Consider the following 18,802-nt stretch of genomic DNA (forward strand, 5'->3'; position numbering starts at 1 on the left):
TTTTACTCTTTACTGGAATTTATTTGCTGTAGTATTCCCTTGAAGTCCCAAACGCTTCAGACGTGCTCTATATAGGAATTGCTGCTACTGCCATTTAAATTCTTTTAACAGTAAATGTGCTGCTGTCCTAGAGAGCGAGTGGCACCGGTCTCTGCAGGTTTCATGACTCAGCTCTGTTCCTGCAGCAATGTTTCAAATATTTGGTCTTTTACAGCTACTGGGTTGGCTTATTCCTGCAAGCTTTAGGGAACAAAAGATTTGAAGGTGGCTGCTGTTATGATTAAGAGGGTTTAGGACTGGGTTTGAAGGTTTGTGTTCTCATTCAGCCAGGGTCTTCCTGTGCAAACTAGAGATCTCTCTGTCTTGATTCACCTTTGTAGAAAGCAGATAATAGTCCTTTATCTTTTCTATGAGGATTAGAAATGTGGATATGGACTTAGGTATATGTAAAATGCCAGTTAATGCAGATTGCCTAGTCATGACTGGGACTTCTAGCTGCTCATGTCCTACTATTTCTCTCAGATGGCTATAATGAGATCCCCGTTGTAATTTTCTTAAGACATTTTGGGGTTCAGTTCTGTTTTTTGCATGCTGGTTATTAATCATGCTAATGTTTCCCAGTCAGGGCTGCCCCACTTGAATCTTGAAAACATCATATGCATTGGGGGTTGGAGTGGGGGGCGGGAGAAAAAGAGGGATTTAAATTTTCTGTATGCTTAAATAGACGGTGGATCGTGTATGTATCTCATAGGTTTCACTTGGAACTCATCATTGGTTTTAATAGATCTGCTTAACAAGTGTTGGTGTGAAATGCCTTAGGGTAATTAATGCTAAATTTTACATGGTCTTGACAATTCTGCAAGAATTCCTTCTGAAAGAAATGATCAAGAGAGAAGTTATTATTTTAGCATATATAATGATCCGTTCCAAGAATTAGGGTGTTAGAAACTAGATAACCAAGTTGAGAGGAATGTCTTACAAGATTAAAGTGCTTTGGAATGAAAGTTCCCAGATATCTTTCTAACCAACCTTATGAAAATATAATAGGACCAGAAGCTACTTTCATATTCAGCCCATAGAGCAAAGTAAAGATTGTTGAAAGAAAACATCTGGTTCCCTTCCACTGATAAATACAGGCCAAATTAGGAAAACGTTGAAGCATGCACTTAGAGGAATGCTTAAGAGTTTTCATCAGAATCTAAAGTGAATTAGAGCAACTCTTACTCTGTTCAAACCACACTGATGTCAGTGGAAAGACTTTCATTAACCTCTGAGGATTTTGCATTAGATCTGTGGGTAAAATTCAGGTTCCTTTGAAGTCAGTGGTGAAGCTTCCATTAACCTGTGTCTGAGACTTCATTTATTTTGCAAAAGGAATGTTTCCAGCATAAAACATATGATCATGTCCTGATAAATAGAAAGAAAAAGTGATGCTATTCATTTAGAAATATCTAGCATTACCAATTATTAGGAAGTTTGAATACATAAAAAAGCTAATCTAATTACGTGAAAATCCTTGCTGTGTAATAAAATAGAAATGGTTTCTGCATGTCTTTCCACAAATGAAAGAGATCAGTATTCAGAAGCATCTGCTTGAATTTATTTTAATATGTTTTGAAAATACTTTTGGCTTTCAAACTACTTGGTAACTGTTAGAGTCTACTTTTTACCAGCCATAAAGCTCCCTTTGCCTAGCTGTCTTCAGTTGTGCCTCTGCTCCCAGTCGTGTTTTATAGGCAACCTGTTCCTATTTTGTGAGGTGTTATAATGAAACCTGAAAGTTCAGTTCGCTCTGTTTCTGAGATGTTTTACATGAGAATCTGTGAAAAAGAGAAGGAGTCTGAGACTTGAGGACAGAGAAAATTTGTCTTTTAAAAGTTCAAGAACAACAATTGCATCAATCTAGAAGAAGCTGGTTAGGGCAATAATTTGCAAGGACAGACTGAAAGAATTGAGTGCATTTAGCACCCAAGAAGCCACGCTGAAGTGATGAAAAGGCACCCTGAGTTATTGTTTTCCTTCTAACTGAGGGGAAAAATATTAAGTACCGGTATAACAATAGAAAATGTATTAAGAGCTGTAAAATATTGTGTAGGGAATAGAAAAACTTTCTACCATGAATCTAGAGGGTGGCTGAGTTATGTGCTTGTATACCAAATTATATTGCAGGGAAAACAAAGTATAAATATTCCAAATTTCTTTTAATCTCTATTCAATTAATTATCCTAATGAAGAAAATGCTATTCCATCTAAGAAGCTGGATTAAAAGAAAAAACAACAAAGCTCTCTTAAAACATCCCTTTAAATGAGGGGTTTGAGGATACAGAGCTGCCTTCTCGTGCAGTACGTGCTTACGGAGGAAGATGTGGGTGCTGGAAGCAGCTCTGCATCCTCCAGACAGGTAAGCCAACGTGGCAGCTTGGCTGTGAGCACAGGCCTCCAGGTGGACGTATTTTATAAAACACAAGCAACCACATCAAGTCATAGCATGTTTTGTCTCATTTTTTACGTACTCTGTTGTTTCAAATAGGATGATACACTTTGTGCCGTGGTGGTGAACTACCTGCAAAGTATTAATGCGGCTGCTGAACTGGAAGACTCGTTCACTGAATCCCGTGAGTCACATACCGTCAGGTCTGGGAGCTGCTGAATGCCCTAAACTGATACTAAATTTGTTGGGAATCAAGGGCACTCAGCCCCAGAGATCATGTTGAAATGGTATCAGATGAGTTTATTTTGGAGGGGTGTCTGTGTGGCAACCCTCAGTGGTAGCATTCTGACTTTCATTGCCCGCTCCACGCTCCCTAGTGACTGCAATTAGGAAATCTACATCAAAACAGATGACACACGTGACTTTAAAATGCTGCAGGATTTTTTTTTATTTTTTTATTTTTGAAGGTGAGGAGCATTATCTTGTGTGAACGAGAACCTTTTGTACCAAGAGATCTCCTTGTACCTCCTCAGCATGTGCTAATAAACTCACAAATGAAGACATAAACGCAAGTCTTGAGAGAAGCCAAACAACTGAAATAAGACAGCCAATTAATTTGAAAGTGCATTTATAGTTAATGAGGTGTTCCTGAGTGCTTGACTGCTGACAAGGAATCTGTTGGGAAGTGTTTCTTGCTCCAAGGTATCTATTTGCAACAGAAGCCCTGAATAGCAGCATCTGTTGAAGAGCTTCTCAGTGCATCCTCCCAGTTCAACTGTATGTTGTTTGTAGTGTGTTGTCTTGTCCAGGCTACAGTAAGTATAACTGGACCACATTTCCCAAGGTTACTTATAAAATATCAAGTAAAACAACATTAAAAAAATGTTGGAGAAGGGGAAATTACATTTGTTTCACATATTTGTTCTTCACAAATCCTTGTTGGATATTACTTATCTTCAGTGTCATCTTCTGCTTTCTTACAGGCTATTTATTTCAGTATTTCTCTGCATACTGAATAATATGTAAATCCCTGGATCCTCCCTTACTTGTTTCCTAGGAGTCTCACCTATCCTGAACTTCTGCTCCCCAAATTGTACAACCAGTTCCCTTAACACGCCTTTTTAAAATTTTTATGGCTATCAAATGTAAGACCCTCCAACCTAGCTGAGTATTTTCCAGTCTCTTATGATTTTTGTCTTAGTTTGTACACTCGGCATCTGAGCCAGCATCAATCTTGTTAGCCATCTGATCACAATTAACCTCTTTAGTGAGGACTGAGCAGAAGAGGGAGGGAGTAAACACTTCGGTATGCTCAGCATCGTTTACCGAGACATTCTTTCCTGTTGAGTATTAGATTGACTTTCTTTGACCTTCCCTTTCCTACTAATATAGCCTGTTTTCTTGTTTCACTTGTTGTCTTGTTAGCTGCGCCTTTGTCTTTGTTCTCTTCTTTACATGCTACAGCAGTTCTTGGACTCGCTCTTAAAAATTAGATGAGTAAATTGTATGTTTTCTGACACTTGAAAAGACAGTTGTTGCAGAACTCTAGAAATGCTCCAGCTGCAGCTTTAACCATAGTCTACTGTGAAATCTTATGCATTAACAAGTAAAAAGAGTAATTATCAGAGGATCAAGTAGTATTTGATTGCTCTGTGGTGGAATACTGCTGTAATGTATAGGGTACCATAACAATTACTTGTTAGGCCTGTAGAGGACAAAGCCTTTCCTGGATTTCTAGACTGTATTTATAATTTAAAAGAGAAGCCTGTTCTATCTGAATATTTCATAGGCTTACCTAAAGAAAAATCCTAGCTAGCAGACTTTTTTTAAAACAAAAAAACCAAAAAACTGATCTTTTTATCCTTTATCCTTTCATTAGTGTTATGCTTGAAAAGCTACTTCAAATGTTATCTACACTATTATTTTTCGTTTAAAACAAGCATTGTAAACCCGCGAAACACACTAGAGGTAACGGATACTCTGTATGGACAAATGTTAAAAGTTGCTTGCCTAAACGTAATGGTAGCCGACATGGGGCTCAGAGACACGTTGAATATCCCAAGTTACATGACTTCAGAGGGGCTGGCACAGCACAGTGCTCTCTTCTAGCAGTCAGGCTGCCATTGCCTTACATTTTGTCTGAGCAAAGGCATTGGGAGTTATAAACTGCTGGATTTTCTCTGCTGACAACCATGTGCCATCAACAGTTCTGGCCTCTCCTCTCACTGGAACCATCATTTGTCAATGGCGTGGCCAAATGCCGTGTAACTATGGCCAGCAGAAAGTCTCTGCACCCCTATGGGCACACGAAAGTCCAAGGCAGAATGAACCATTTATATGGCCACTGAAAGTCAAAGGTGCAATTAGGAGTTAGCACTCAAATACTTCTGAACCCATCTAACTCTTATTTGTGGCAATGAAAACCTCTTCCTAAGGAGAAGAATTGATATGGGAGGTTATAATGAAGTGAGTGTTACCTGCTTCTGGTTCAGGTTTTGAAGGTGTTCCTTGGGTCTCCCTGGCTGGCTGAACTCCAAACACCAGACCCCATCCCGTGTTTCTTTGCTACCGTATTATGTCTGTCCTTTAGATGGAAACTTTTTAGTGAGGCTATTATTACAGAAAATGCCGATGTTCATTTAACCACAGCTTCCTTCGACAGTATGCTTTTGGCTTCTCAGCGGTGCTAGAACGCCACATGTTTTCATGTTTAAATCCTCCGTGGGCTTTTAAAATGTAAAAGGTGTTATTTGCAGATGGAACTGATGTGAAGTTTAGACTTGCTCTATTATCATCGCACAAGAAGTGAAATAACAGCTATTTTTTCCCCGTAAGTGCGTGGTTAGTCATTGTAAATACTGAACACTAATTTGTGCTGTTTAAACAGGAAGGCTGACTAACGATTTAAATTAGCCATGTTGGCATCAGTCTGAGAGCTGAGGTGCAGGACTGGGTAAGTGCTGCTGCAGCTCGGGGCTGGCTCACGGTGGGTGGCCGTGAATGTGGGGGATCTGGGCTGCTGCACCCTACGTCCCGTTAACCGTGGGGTTAAAAATGGTAAAGTGCAACACGTGTGTGTCTGCAAATAGTTGCTTTTGGAGAAAGATGGGGATATTTAGTAAGAAGGAGCGTGTGTGGCATAATTGCCTACAGGCACCTCCACAGGTGTGCAGAGAGAGCCCTTCTCTAGTGCCTGTACAATGTGGGCCTGGAATTGTTCTGGACCTCAAAAAAAAAAAAATAAAAAATATATATAGTTGCAGGACTGAATCCAGCAGAATTAATCACCTGTGTGAAAACAAGAGCCCTCAGGTTGACTGTTGTTAAAAGGATGATGCCTTTGGGTATAAAACCTGCAGTGCTTCTGTCCCCTCTCCTGTTGCCACACCACCGCTGATATTTAATGCATGAAGCAGGACCTGTGCCGCCGTGAAATATCACTCCTGTCACTTAGGCAGGTGACACAAGCCGAGCTGGGGGCAGCGGACTGTGAAAGCACCAGGCAGGAAGAGTCATCCTTTCCCACCTGATGAAAGGAAAATTAAAAGGGGACGCATAATCACAAAAAGCGGCTTCTCAGGGACCAGAGGTTGCAAAAGTGACAAAGAAAGGGCTTGGGCTGAAAGGTGCACAGAGTGACGCGCGCAGCTCCAAGTGACACAGCGGCTCTTTCATCGGCCTCCTGCGCCCTGCTCTTGGTTAGAGCTCCCCCAGTTGGGATCAGGCCCCTCTCCACTCATCAAACGCCATGTGCTGGTTTTAATAGGCAAGATGAAACAGAAGACAGCTCGGTATGGGTTGTAGATTGAGTCATGGTTATTGAATTTGTCCAGGGTACAAAGGTGCTGTTTGCAGCAAAATGAAATAAGTGATAAAAAAAAAATAAATCCACAAAGAACAAAAGGACCAGGGAGTAATATTTGTCACACACTCACCAGTCTTCTGCTGTTTCTGAAAGATTTATATGAGAGAAAAAAGAACATGAAGCGTGCTGCAAACATGCAACAGTGAGGGGCCTGAAAATAAAAGAAGTTTCCTGAAAGTGAGCGTTGCTTTTACTCAGCTTTACAAAAGATGCGGGGGGTGTAGGTATGTGAAACCAGGGAGGAAAAAAAAAAAAACACGAAAGAACACGAAGAACAAACAACAAAAGCATTAAAAACAAAAAACACAAAGGGAAAGATAGATCATGGAAGAGCCCCCTTGTGGAGGAAGCCCTCTGGACGTGCTTGCTCTGTTCTCCGGGTGCTGGCCCTAGTTCGTTGTGCAGGTGCCACCAGAGGCCATGAGGTTCCTGCCCCTCTGCTAGTGTATGCCTCTGGGCCTTGTTTTGAGCAAGTACTGAGCATCTGAATTTTGGTATGTCTCATTTAGCCCTTGGAGATAGGAATAGTTTTGTCTTGGGTATCTGTGATGATAAATAATTGGCAGATTAGGGTCTATATTAAGGGGAGGGAGGGAGGTACTTCAGTGGTGAAATTGCTGTGGTAAGTAAAGGATGTAGGTGCATCAGGGCTTGTAGGTAGAAACGTCTTGTACTCAGTACTCTACAAAGCACAGTTACCTTATGAGTACTCCAAACTTCTGTGCATTAAGTTTGCCCTTAACGTGGCTGTTCTGTAAGTTATTTAATCTTGTATGAAGCATTTTCTTCAAAAGAAAATGGCAGTATCGAAAGAAATGAGGACAGAAATCATATGAAAGGTACTTAAGGATGAACCCTTTGCCCTCTCTTCTTTAAATGGATATTTAATCAGCCTCTGCTAACCTCTGCCTTTCAATTTGGTAGCTGCCATTACTTTCACAGAAGAAAGCAGCCGTAGGAAAGAGACTCGTGGGCAGGCGTGTGCCTTTGCCTTGTGCCCGTGGGTGTAGCATCAGCAGAGTGGCCCAGCAGCCTGCCCTCCTTTGTGTGTGGACAGAGGACCACACCTCGACCACAAACCATCGGCTGCTGTTTCAGTTGCTGTCTGGAACAGGTAGAAATGAATAAACCTTATCAGGAAAGAGCAGTAGAATGAAAAGCCAGCTGGAGCGAGACAAACTTTTTTCTCTTTCCAGCGAACCTTCTGCATGAGGTGCTGCTGAGCACTGCTGCTCCCTGCCCTGTTGCCAAAGCTACAAAATCCAATGCTCTGGCTGAGAATGAAACAGAATGAGCTTTTCTTGTAATTTACAAGTGGTTCGATTCAGGGTCTGGGCACTGCTGCTCTATCCCAATCTGATCAGCTCTTCCTGGCTCTTCTGCTTTATTTGTTTGCTCATTTGTCACCCACCGGCAGATAAGGACACTGAGTGTGGGTTTGCTCCTTGTCCCAAGGCAGGCACTGGGACCGGAGGAGGGTCACTGGTGAGGGAGGAAGCTCAAACAGGAAGATACGGTGCTAGCCTTCAGGAACAGCTCTTGGCTGTGCACAAACTACATTTGACTTGACAGATCTGCTGTTGTCCATCCGGAGACTCATTCATTCGATTTGATGCTCTGCTATGAATCTGTATTTCCGTGCTTCTCCTGGGGGCTGCTGGTCTGCTGACTCCTTCCAGTTCAGCACAGTCCTCTGGCACTCGTGTCGAGACAGAACCGAACCACTGCAGTTTCATAGGGTTTTCCCTTACTGTTCTGGGGCAAATTGTAGGGTGTGTGTGTTTTTTTTTTTCTTTCTTCCCAAATTTGATATTCAGATTCAACTAACATAATTTTTTACTGACATGAGTCAAAATTCAACCACTCTTTCCAAAATAACTGTCTGTATCTTGGACTGACTGCACTGAAATAACAAAATAGAAGAATCAAACAAGTCCTGTTGTTATTGCACCATTTCTGCCAGTAAATCAGCTGTAACTGTGTTTCTGTCTGGTCTATTATTTTTATTCCAATATTATGGATCTGAAGCTGTCTGTTCTTACTCCAGGGAAGCAAATGACAGTTCTGCTGTGCCATAACTGTTAGTTAAGTCTTTTCTTACTGAGCCATCACACCGGGGCTCACTGGTTAAATGCGGTTAGTGAAGCACTTGCTATGCTTCTTCCTCGAACTGTTAACACCTAATGCAAATCAGGACTTGAAAAGCAAATGAAATGCAGTTCTGCTGTTGTGCATGTTTTCCGTTTTTATGTCCTAACCCTTATAAGAGCAGCAAAGTTGGGTCACATTTTCTTTCTGTGCCATTGTACTGCCACTGCAGTGGCCCAGAAGTGCCTGGCTCTCTCGTCTTCACTGCCCTCACCATGTTAGCAGAGGAGGTGAATGTAAAGTAATTTCAGAAGCCTTCTTGGTAAAATGTCAGCTGCTGATATTGCTTTTCCTGCAAAATGCAGCATTTGGGTTATTTAAAATATTTGGAAATAATTTTTGTCAGAACAAAAAGTGGGGAAAAAAGTCTAAATGTTTTATTTTGCTATTTCAGAATGCTGCTCTTCTTTCCTTCTGGGTAAACAAGTGATTAGAGGTGTAAGGACTTAGCTGGAAAAGAAATGTCTCCACCGAAATGTGTGAGAGCTGTGGAACAGCTGAGTAGATACAGATTTCTGTAACTGAAGACCAAACATCTGTCTCTTTATCTTGGCTTTGCTCTGAGTAGGCAGGGAGCGATGTTTAGATGGGGGTGTTATGGGGGGAGGATGTCTGTCACCATTCAGGTGGCCCCCTCTATAGTTGTACAGTTACTTCTCAGGGTGAGTGAAGTTTCTGAGCACACTGAGTATGAACAACCTCGATCTCAGCTGGGTCATGCCAAAAATATTTAGAGATTTATTTATTTTTATGAGAATAGTGCAGTTAAAAAAAATCCCACCAGCCTCTGAGCCTGAGTAGATTGATAAGTTAATGGCTACTCTCCAGGGTCCTGTGCTTTTCTTACTTCCTAATGATTAAATTTTCCAGATTCAAGTTGGATTTCATGCTGTCTGTTTTCTGGAAGATGAGAAACTGTAAATATGTCCCACTTACAAAAATTTCCTAAAATCCTCAGTGTTAGTAAGATGCATATTTGACCTTCAGACTAAGACCCACAAGTCCTCTTCGCTGGATTTCTTAACTTTTACTGACATTTAGTTACTTTTTTTTTCTTGTAGGGAAAATAAGCAGAGACAGGCCCCTTTCTTGCAAATACTTGCACGTGTGAGTGATATTGCCTGTCCTAGAAGGCCCATGGTCTCTCTCCAGCTTAAGGATGTTTGGAAATTTGCTCTCAGAGCTCCCATTTGGAGATGAGCTACACGATATCCACCCACAAACTCTGTGATACACACACTGTTCTTTATCTTATCAACAGTAGAAATTAGAAATGAGTAAATTAAAATAGAAATTAGAAATCAGTAGAAATTTCTTATAACATTTCCTATGTGGAGATTTCATTATTCTTGTGAAATGTAACGTGATACTTCTTGTTATACAAACCAGCGTATTATCACACTGTAAATAATTGAAGAAACCATAAACTACAGTTGACAGCCTAAATGAAGCAAGAACTACTCGTGTGTGTGTGTGTGTTTGTTTCCTTGCTGAATTTTGCAAATTAGCAAGTAATTTGTAATGGGTATCCTGAACATTATGTGAATTAGTGAGGGCTCATTGTAATTAGATTTTTAAAAAACAATTAGCAAGTGACAATGATCTCATCATTTACTTAGAATTACTCGGAAAAACAGAGAGCATAATTTTATTTGTACTGTATTTTTTAATATTTTAATGCTTTCATTTCCTCCTAATGCAAGGCGTTGTACCAGGGCAAGGAGAAGAGGAATAGTGAAATCCAAGGCTGTATTCTTTCCAGGTAGCAACGCAGACCCCTTCTATTCTCAAAGGTTTCTGGATCAGACCTGGCATGATTTATGTAGTATTTCACCGGGCAGAGAATGAATTTTGCTTTCTGCAGATGCAGTCTAGTGCCTTCGCCATAAGATCATTCCTCTTCTGCATGTCTCTGCACACATCACACTAGAATATTTTTCATTTCCAGTTTAGTAGAAACTGAAATCTTTTCATTTCTTTCTCATTTAGTAGAAACTAAATTGTAATATGCATGAAATTTCATGGACTTTTCAACCCCATGCAAGGACATCTCTAGCTTTGTTCTATTTTTTTTCTGTGAGGAGCATTGTGATAAGAGCAAAGCCTTGTTTTCCTTTGCTATCGCCTCATAATGTCAAAGGGAAAAGAGATTTGGCTGCTGCATATTCATTAACTGCTATAGGAGATTGGATGAAGTACTTGGCAGAGATTCATGTAACAGCTGAGATGTTGAGTTCTTGGCTAGTGCAAGGATAATATGGACGTTACACCACTTTGCACAGCAGGCCTGCAGTCATCAGCACTGCGAATAAGTATTTTCTGTAACTTCAAAATAGAGGGGTCAGTCATTTCCTTGTGTCATATTGCTGTGTGCCAGAACGCGAGGTGATAATTGGAAATTCTGGGTGCTGAAGGACTGGTGATCTTTTATGTGAAAGATGTGACCTGTGCTTGAGGTACACTGTGGTGGAGATTTTCAAGCTGCAATGCCTCTGTTTGCATGGGAAGACCAAGACCAGTGGATGTTTCCCAGTATTCATGCACTAGCTCCTCTGCAGATGCCTCTGCTGTGCTGCAGTGCAAAGTCTTTTTTTTTTTTTTTTTTTTATTTTGTCAGATCTTATTTCCAGAGATCCATAATAAGAGGAAGTCCTCTGGATTTTAAGTGCATTATTCAGTTGCAGAAGGATTCTCCTTTGTGCATGGTATTCTCTCCCTCTTTGAGTTGCCGTTGTTTTCACGTTTTGCAGTTTTCTTGTGGTTGCAGGGTCTGTGTGTGTCCTCCTGCCTGCATTGCTGTTACCTGGCTCTTCTCTTGAATTTTCAGCCATCACGGATCATTCAGTGGAAGAGCTCAGATCAGAGAGGTCTTGTAATTTGCGAGCACTTTACCATGATGAGGGGCCTGAACTTAGAAAAGCCCAATTAATAACCAAAGTGAGCATTGCTTGGAGCAGACATCAGCAGGAGTGGAAAGACCCTGGCTGCTTGCAGGCAGCACCTGGAGCTGCCCCAGATCAAGCTTGGCGCCTGCCCAGGAGCTCTGTGGTGGTGATGCACAGCTGCTGAGAGCAAGACTTTAGCAGTGTGAGTTGGGCAGTTTAACTAGCCTGCTACTTCTGGGAGAAAAATCCAGAAACAAGAGGTAGAAAGCTGTGGTGGGTCTGTTCTCCCCCAGTCAGAGCACCTGTAAGAATGGGCATTAATTAGCAACATAGAAAATCACTGGAGGCTGCATAAAATTGTAAAACAGAGCAGGTGCCTATAAAAAATCCTTATGCCGGGCTAGAGCAAATCTGAACCACAACTGCTGTAGCATATTTAACGTTTAAGTACAAGATGACTGACTGGCGTCATTTCTTTGCTTGAGATTCCTTCAGTAATGAGACTTCAGCAACTGGCTGCGTCTGAACATCTTGTACTCTTTGAATGTGGTGGGGTGTTTGTTTGTTTACAGCTTACCTTTTTTTTCTGGGTAATACAAACAATACTATTTTTTTTTACAAGTATCCTTTGAAACACTTACCGGGAGTTCTAAGTGGTTTGGGGAGATAGAAAAGAAGTTCACTGAGTACATCAATAATAGCAACATCTATAACCTTCCTCAGGTTTGGGAGGGAAGAAAAGGGGGCTTAAAAACAGCTAATTGTATGACGTATGTAGTATTTAGTAGAAAATCCCAATAATTTCCTACTCTGCTATATGCTTGTAAATATGGATATGATCTAGTTCACCAGCCCTGGACCACTTCTTGTTCTGTACATTGTTAAGATCTGGTTTAAATAAGAAGAATAAATAAAAAGAATAAATTAACCATAAAATAGGCAAAAAACTTCAGAAAGATAGTATATATGTCCTCCCTCCATTTTCTTAAATGGAAGTTTTTTTCAACTTGAATAGGAAGCTTAAGTTGAGTGACAAGTGTTTAAAACACTCCTGTCTGAAACACGAGCTTTTAAAATCTGATTAGTGCATGAAAATTTTGAAGACAGCAAGAAGTGTTTGAGTTCTGATTCTGAACTCCAAATTCCTCCTGCACTTGTCCTGATTCCTAGCAGACAAAAGAGCACAACCCAGGAACTTCAGCAGGATGTGTCCCCTGGTGCAAGCAAACCAAGAGATTCCCTGTCATACGAATTTGCATGGTTTGCAAATGTTTCTAAAGTAGCCTGTTGATTACAGCTCCCATTACTGAATAACTGGTTCATTGCAGGGCCCTTAAGCAAGCAATGTAAGGTATTATTTTCAGTAATATATTTCTTATGTAGAAGGAAAAAACTATTGACAGAATATGGGCACAGCCAAAGTATTAACTGGGGATATAAAGGTAGGAATTTGTGTCTGAGAACAAGGCTTCCCTATGCCTACTGTTCTTTTTAAAAAGAGATTTTTGCTTCTCATGTCACATTGGTAATAGTGGCAGCCTCTTCTTTCTTCTCAGCAGGAGTATCTATCAAAGATGAAAGTACCTTTGTAGGCTGGCATGAACTGATTTCCTTAGTCTGATGCATGATAATATTTTAATTAGGCAATTAATTGTGGTGGTAACTAGCCCTTCAATTAACCCTTTTAAAAAAAAGTTTTCTCACTTTCTCTAATTACTTTAATTTCGTAGGGAAAGAATAAATCTCAACAGACAGGAATTCATTCACCTGAATTTTTCATATTAAAAATCTGTAGAAAATCCAGAAAGCATCACACAGTGATTGAAATATTAATGACCATTCTGTTTCTTATGCAAGTAATTTGTGATTAGGAAAATGGGTGATGCACAAACTGATGTGCAGGATATCTAGGTGATTTTGCTCTCTAGAGGATTGAAATATGAAATATTTCTTATAACTGAAAATAATGTGATGTGTATTCCTCAGATCACCATCAAGTAACTTGCCAGTTTAGACCTTAAAGAACCAAATTAATTCCTGATCAGTAGAATTGAATGTTATATGAAGTTACATGTTACCTGAAGATCATTTCAAAATGTTTCTATTAGCATTTCATCGATGTTATGTAGGATTTAATAAATCACTGAGAGATGCCACAGGTTTTACTACATGACACATATGTATTCAAGTGCTTGGTGCATCCATAGATGTTGCAGAGGACTCTAAACTATTGGTAAATGAAACTCCTTAGATTCTATAGCAACTATTTCATCAAAAATCCATTAAGCACATGTAAATGTTTTATACATTGCTAAAATGACTCTCTTAATATTTACCTGTCAAGGTAAATATTTCCATTGTTTCAGCTTTCATGTATGTGTAGCAGCTTAACTACTGTTGTGAAACCAAGGAACATTTCAGAGGAGATGAAATTAAAACCAGGTATTCTTAGCCCAATGGTTATTGAAGCTTTTCGTGTTGAAGAAACCGCCCATTAATGAGAAAAATCTCATCAAGCAGATTCATAAGCAATTGGCTGTGGTTCAGCTGTTCCTTACAAAAGACAAATACAAAAGACAAAACTCTGGAGATGTTCAGATAGTTGTTATTTCATGGTTGTCCAAAGAGCCAGGGTCTTTCTCATATTGGCCATAACTAGAATCAAATTTCATGGATTTTATCCCTATTCATATTTTAAATAATATGTAAAGATTGAAAGCACATATTATAATAGTAATGTTGTTTTATAAAGTTTTAGCACTTTTGAAACAACATATTTCCAGCGGTAGCAAATCTATTTTATCAGCATTCTGCAGGTAAATAAAAATTCAGATTTTATGTTCCAATTCAAAAGAAAACAGATTTTTGAAATGGCAGCTTTTCCTGTGGAAAGAAAATCCATCTTTGTAAACAGATGTACATATGTCTTAATATAGTTTCAATACCACAAAGATTTTCACTGCAATTGACACTAATTGGAGGGGACAGGTGGCGATGGCAGTGGCAGTGGGGAGGAAATCTCTCCACGATTGTGCAGGATTGATAACAGGATACACAAAACTAGAGGCGGTTGAAAAATGCATAAATATCAGTTATGTAAAAAATTGATTAGCTAATGTAAAAACAAAAACAAAACAACCACAGGGAAAAAAAAACTGCAATACTATTAAGAGGGATTTTTTCTTCTGTCTTCACGAAGAATCCCTAGAAGTGTAAATCTAAAATAACACCTAATGGCCTCAGTGACTGTAACCAAACCCCTTCCAACTAAGGAAATTTAACACAAGAAATGGAGAGGTATTTGTGGCGGAGTTTTATCACCATGTTGGTTATGGATATATGTGTTTGTGCTTTCCTAGAAAAGGCTGAAACTCTTTCCGTCTCAGAATATGAATCTTTAGGTGGAATAAATTCAGAATTTGTGGTTATAATAAGTGCAGCTGGTCAGCAATTCTTTTTTAAAATTCTTAGTAGGTTTCCAAGAGCACAAAGTTGTGTGCTCAGCGAGGAAGAAAGCAGGAATTGCTTGCCCCTGCAAGGTAAGAGCCTGCCAAGTCCAAGCTACTGTAGCATACTTTAACATGAGAGGGAGTCTGAGATATCTCTGTGCCATGTACACGGTGGCAAGCTCTATACTGCCTCTGAGGAAATGAGGATTTTTCCCAATAAAACGTAGACTGAGAGAGAATAGTAAGAATAAACTTAAGGTGACTGGAACAGTTCCATCTATTTTGAGGATCCCCTGATTTAGCCAAAGGAGGAGGTGAATTACTGAGTTCTCAGGCTTGTGAACCAGTGGACTGACTCAACAGAAATTAAGTAGACACTGATAAGAAGCCCTGTTAATTAACTTTCCAAAGTTAATATCTATTACCAGAATTCAAATGAAATATTATTGTTTGCATTTAATACTCATAAAACAAGATGCAATTGAAAATTATCCCAATGCTGAGATTTTTTTTCATGTTATGGATACTTGGCTCTAGAGTGCTTAAAAACAAAACAGGTAAGAGAAGTATGTAAAGTTGTATGAGGAATTGAAACAGAAGTAGTGGCCCAGAAACCACAAAGAGCCAATGGTTGTCTGATGCCCCATAAGAACAGCTGCTTTCTGAACACAAACTCAGCTGGCATTCCCACAACCACTGCCTTTCCTCCAGGAACTTGGTCCAAGTGAATCAGCTCACAGATTAATATTTTGTACAATTCTTTGACAAACTGGTGCCACACTGTATGAGCTTGAGCAGTGCTGAGAAAGGCATTTTGCAAAGGAGCAATATAAGACCTTGGACCTTTGATGTTATCCATGGAAGAACTTCAGACCCTTTCAGCTGTGAAACAGAAGTGGCATCTCTGTTTGAAATACTGTAGAGGAAAGCACAGAGAAAGGAAGAAAACATTTTCCAGCAGTAGGTTCTCAGCATTCCAGGTTTCTCTATTTCAGTGATGCTGTTGAGATTGGCCTTGGTGTAGCTGGGGTTTCCAGCAAGTACAGCCACTTTCTGGTGGTGATCTGGAGTGGTTTGGGTTTGCTAGGGCCAGCTTCCAGTTGTGATACAGAGAGATGGTGCAAGTGCGTGGATCTAAAAGAGCCTTTGAGCCTGCCTCTGGTCTCTGTCAGCTCTTTTTGGATGAGTTGTGGCTGAACCCCACAGGTAAAGTGGTCTGCATGAGCTGTGCCTTGCAGGGCTGCCCTGCAGCTAACCCATGGTCAGAGCCCCTGATTTTTGTGACTTTTGTTGGGCAACTGGATGGGGAGAGGGGCTCAGCTGAAGGTAAGGCAGGATGGAGCTTGGTGCAGTGCTGTACTGCAGTTATTTATCACCACTGTATCTAACCTGCAGCACTGAAATAACATTATCCCTGACTTGGACAGCGATTGCGTTCTTATAACGCTGCTTTTTACATACAGCAAATGAAAAGTTGAGATGAAAAAGAGAATTGTGCGCTCGGCTTTCCAAAGCCGAACTGACAGGTCGATGTTTCTCCAGGGGTACAGCTCCCTGCAGCAGCTTCCTCTTGCATATGGAAGAGACGATGATCTATCAGTGACTCACTGAACGCTTTTCACTTTATCAAACGATCAAAAAAAAAAGGGGGGAGGGAGAACACAATTTCAGTGGCCTTATAAATGTGATAGGAGCCTGTGATTAAAAATAAGGAGCTTAGCATGTGAAGGGTAAGAGCACGGCAGCAGGAGCAGCAGGTTAGGTGTTATTGCTGTTATTGAAATGGAACACGGGTGACCACACTTTACAAGAGCTTTATTGCTTCACTCTAGTAAAAATGAATCACATTTTTCTCTCTCAGCTCCTCATTTTTTTTCCCCTCAAAAGAGTGATTGAAAAAAAAAAAAGATAATACAAAGCTCCAACACGAAAAGAAATTCAGCTTTACACGTCAGTGCTGTGTACAGATGGATGATTCACCAGACTCCATCTCTGTGTTTTTAAGCTCGCTGTCTGTTTGAACTATAAACATATCAAACTTTGTAGAGATTCCAGGTATAGGACCTATGCTAACACTTGCTTTTATCAGCTAAAGTGTTACGCGATAGCATGGAAGGGACTGCTGCAGAAAGTGCTCCCCTTTGCTGGTTTGATGGGAAAATAAAGAGAAATCTGTTAAGTCCCTGTTTGTGTGTTCTGAGAGATTATTTCCATAAAGGTTTGTACTGGGCACTTAATTGGCATCTAGAAATACTTTTCAATATTTGGCGATGTCATTTGCAGTATTGGAGAGGATGAACTATCTGCTTTCCCAACTCTGAATCATTTTCGTGCATGCCTAGTCTCTATTAAGTGCCTTTCAACTTTTGTTGCAGTTATGGTCACGTCAGGCGCAGCAGAAGACCCTGGCCAGACACTGCTCAGCAGGCTCGAGGCTTTGCAGCAAGTGGGGCAGGGCAGAAAGGCTGTCTTCATGAAGCCATATCGCAGAAGTAGTTGCAGAAGTAAGTATGTAGGACAGTGTTCCAGCCTGCAGGCTGCAAAGAATTGAGTTTGTGGTCCTGTTGTGTGTTTCTGTGTGTATCTCGTTGTTCCTAACTGCAACAAAATGGTGCTAGAGCGCAGCCTGCCAAGGCAAAGCTGTGCTGTGACAGGAGTGCTCTGCATGCCCTGCTGCCTGTCCTGAAGCATTTTGCAGTACAAATGTTAACTCAGCTTTGTAACAGTTTTGTGAGGTAGGTAAATGCTATTAACAGACGTTTCAGCTCAGGCACAGGTGTCAGGGTGCAGGCATGGATCTGGTCAGAGGGTGGCCCTGTGTCTGAGGCCGGCTTTATGCTTAGGAGAGCCAGTCTTCAATCACCGCATAGCCTTTCGTGCTAGCAAATTGGGCCCCACATCACAGCTGGGCCTCTGGTATCACTACAGCAGGGAAGCTAACTATGGCAATATACCCGGAGATTGGAGGAGTGCGATGGCCTCTCTGCCAAGGAATTACTTTGGATTTCCCCCTAAATGAGACTAGAATCTGGCTTTCGATACACATAATAGCTTCTCTTGTTCCCACTTAACACGAAGCTCTTACTGGTGTCAAAAGCATGACCTTGCACCACGGCAGCACCATGGTGCGTGGGCTCGCTCCCTGCAGAGCTCACAGCAGCGGCGTGCTGCCTGCCCTTTGCTCTGGTGTGAGCCTTGGGTTCATTCACACGTTGGCAAAGCACTCGCAGCCTGTCAGCTCTTCGTGTTCTCCCTTCGGTGCTCTTTGTTTGCTAGCAGGAGGAGAAAATGCTCCTGGCTTGTAGCTGAAACCCTTTGCTGCTGCATGTCCTTGCACAGAGCATCACCTCCAAAGGGCGAATGTTCTGCCTGGCTGCCCACCTCCAAGCTCTGACCTGACCCCCGATGGCTGTGCCGGGCATTATTTGGACTCACCTAATTCTGAAGATTAAATATTGCCAGATCTCTTTGCAAAAGGGTGGGAGGGAGGAGGAGGAGGCAGACAAAATGCCCAGTGCCCTACTTAGTGAAAGCCTGAAGCCTGGCCCAGTGCACTGCTTTGTCAGACACTGTACACTGCAAAACTGATTAAATCAGAATGTAACATGCTGGGGCCAGAAATTGCCCAGTGCAGTGTTAGCTTTGTGTAAACACTCTCCAACTGACTCAATTTTAGCAGCTCCGAAAAGTTGCCAGAAGCATTTTAATGCTTTCCCCTTCTGCCAAAGCTGCGATGGCAACTGCAGCTCCATGGCTGTCTCGCTGGGACTCATTAGCATGGCGCCGCCGTCGCTTTTGCTTGCGGTGCTCATCCGCAAGGGACGGTGTCACACGTGCAACTAATGGCAACCTTCACGCGGGAACAAAACCATGGAGCAAAACTGTAGAGGAGAGGAAGGATCATGCTTAATGATATGCAAATCAATGTAGCATCTCACAAGGATGTGATCTGAGTTTTGAGGCAGCTGCTAAAAATGTTGTTTTAACCCCTCTTGGGAGCGTAAATATATCCAGCAGACGCAGC

At 41.2% G+C, this 18,802-nt stretch overlaps 1 protein-coding gene across 2 annotated transcripts in view; it reads left to right on the forward strand.

Annotated features, from left to right (window-relative positions):
* Nucleotides 1–18,802, forward strand: part of LOC308178273 (uncharacterized protein) — an 81,510-nt gene that overhangs the window by 47,229 nt on the left and 15,479 nt on the right. For both annotated transcript variants that reach the window (XM_080556684.1, XM_080556685.1), the window contains exons 2-3: nt 14,801–14,868; nt 17,154–17,282. In XM_080556684.1, the coding sequence (XP_080412810.1) occupies nt 14,801–14,868; nt 17,154–17,282 (197 nt within the window). The remainder of the gene's footprint in view (nt 1–14,800; nt 14,869–17,153; nt 17,283–18,802) is intronic.

This window comes from Anser brachyrhynchus (genome assembly GCF_964034855.1).
Source record: "Anser brachyrhynchus genome assembly, chromosome: 15".
Taxonomy (NCBI): domain Eukaryota; kingdom Metazoa; phylum Chordata; class Aves; order Anseriformes; family Anatidae; genus Anser; species Anser brachyrhynchus.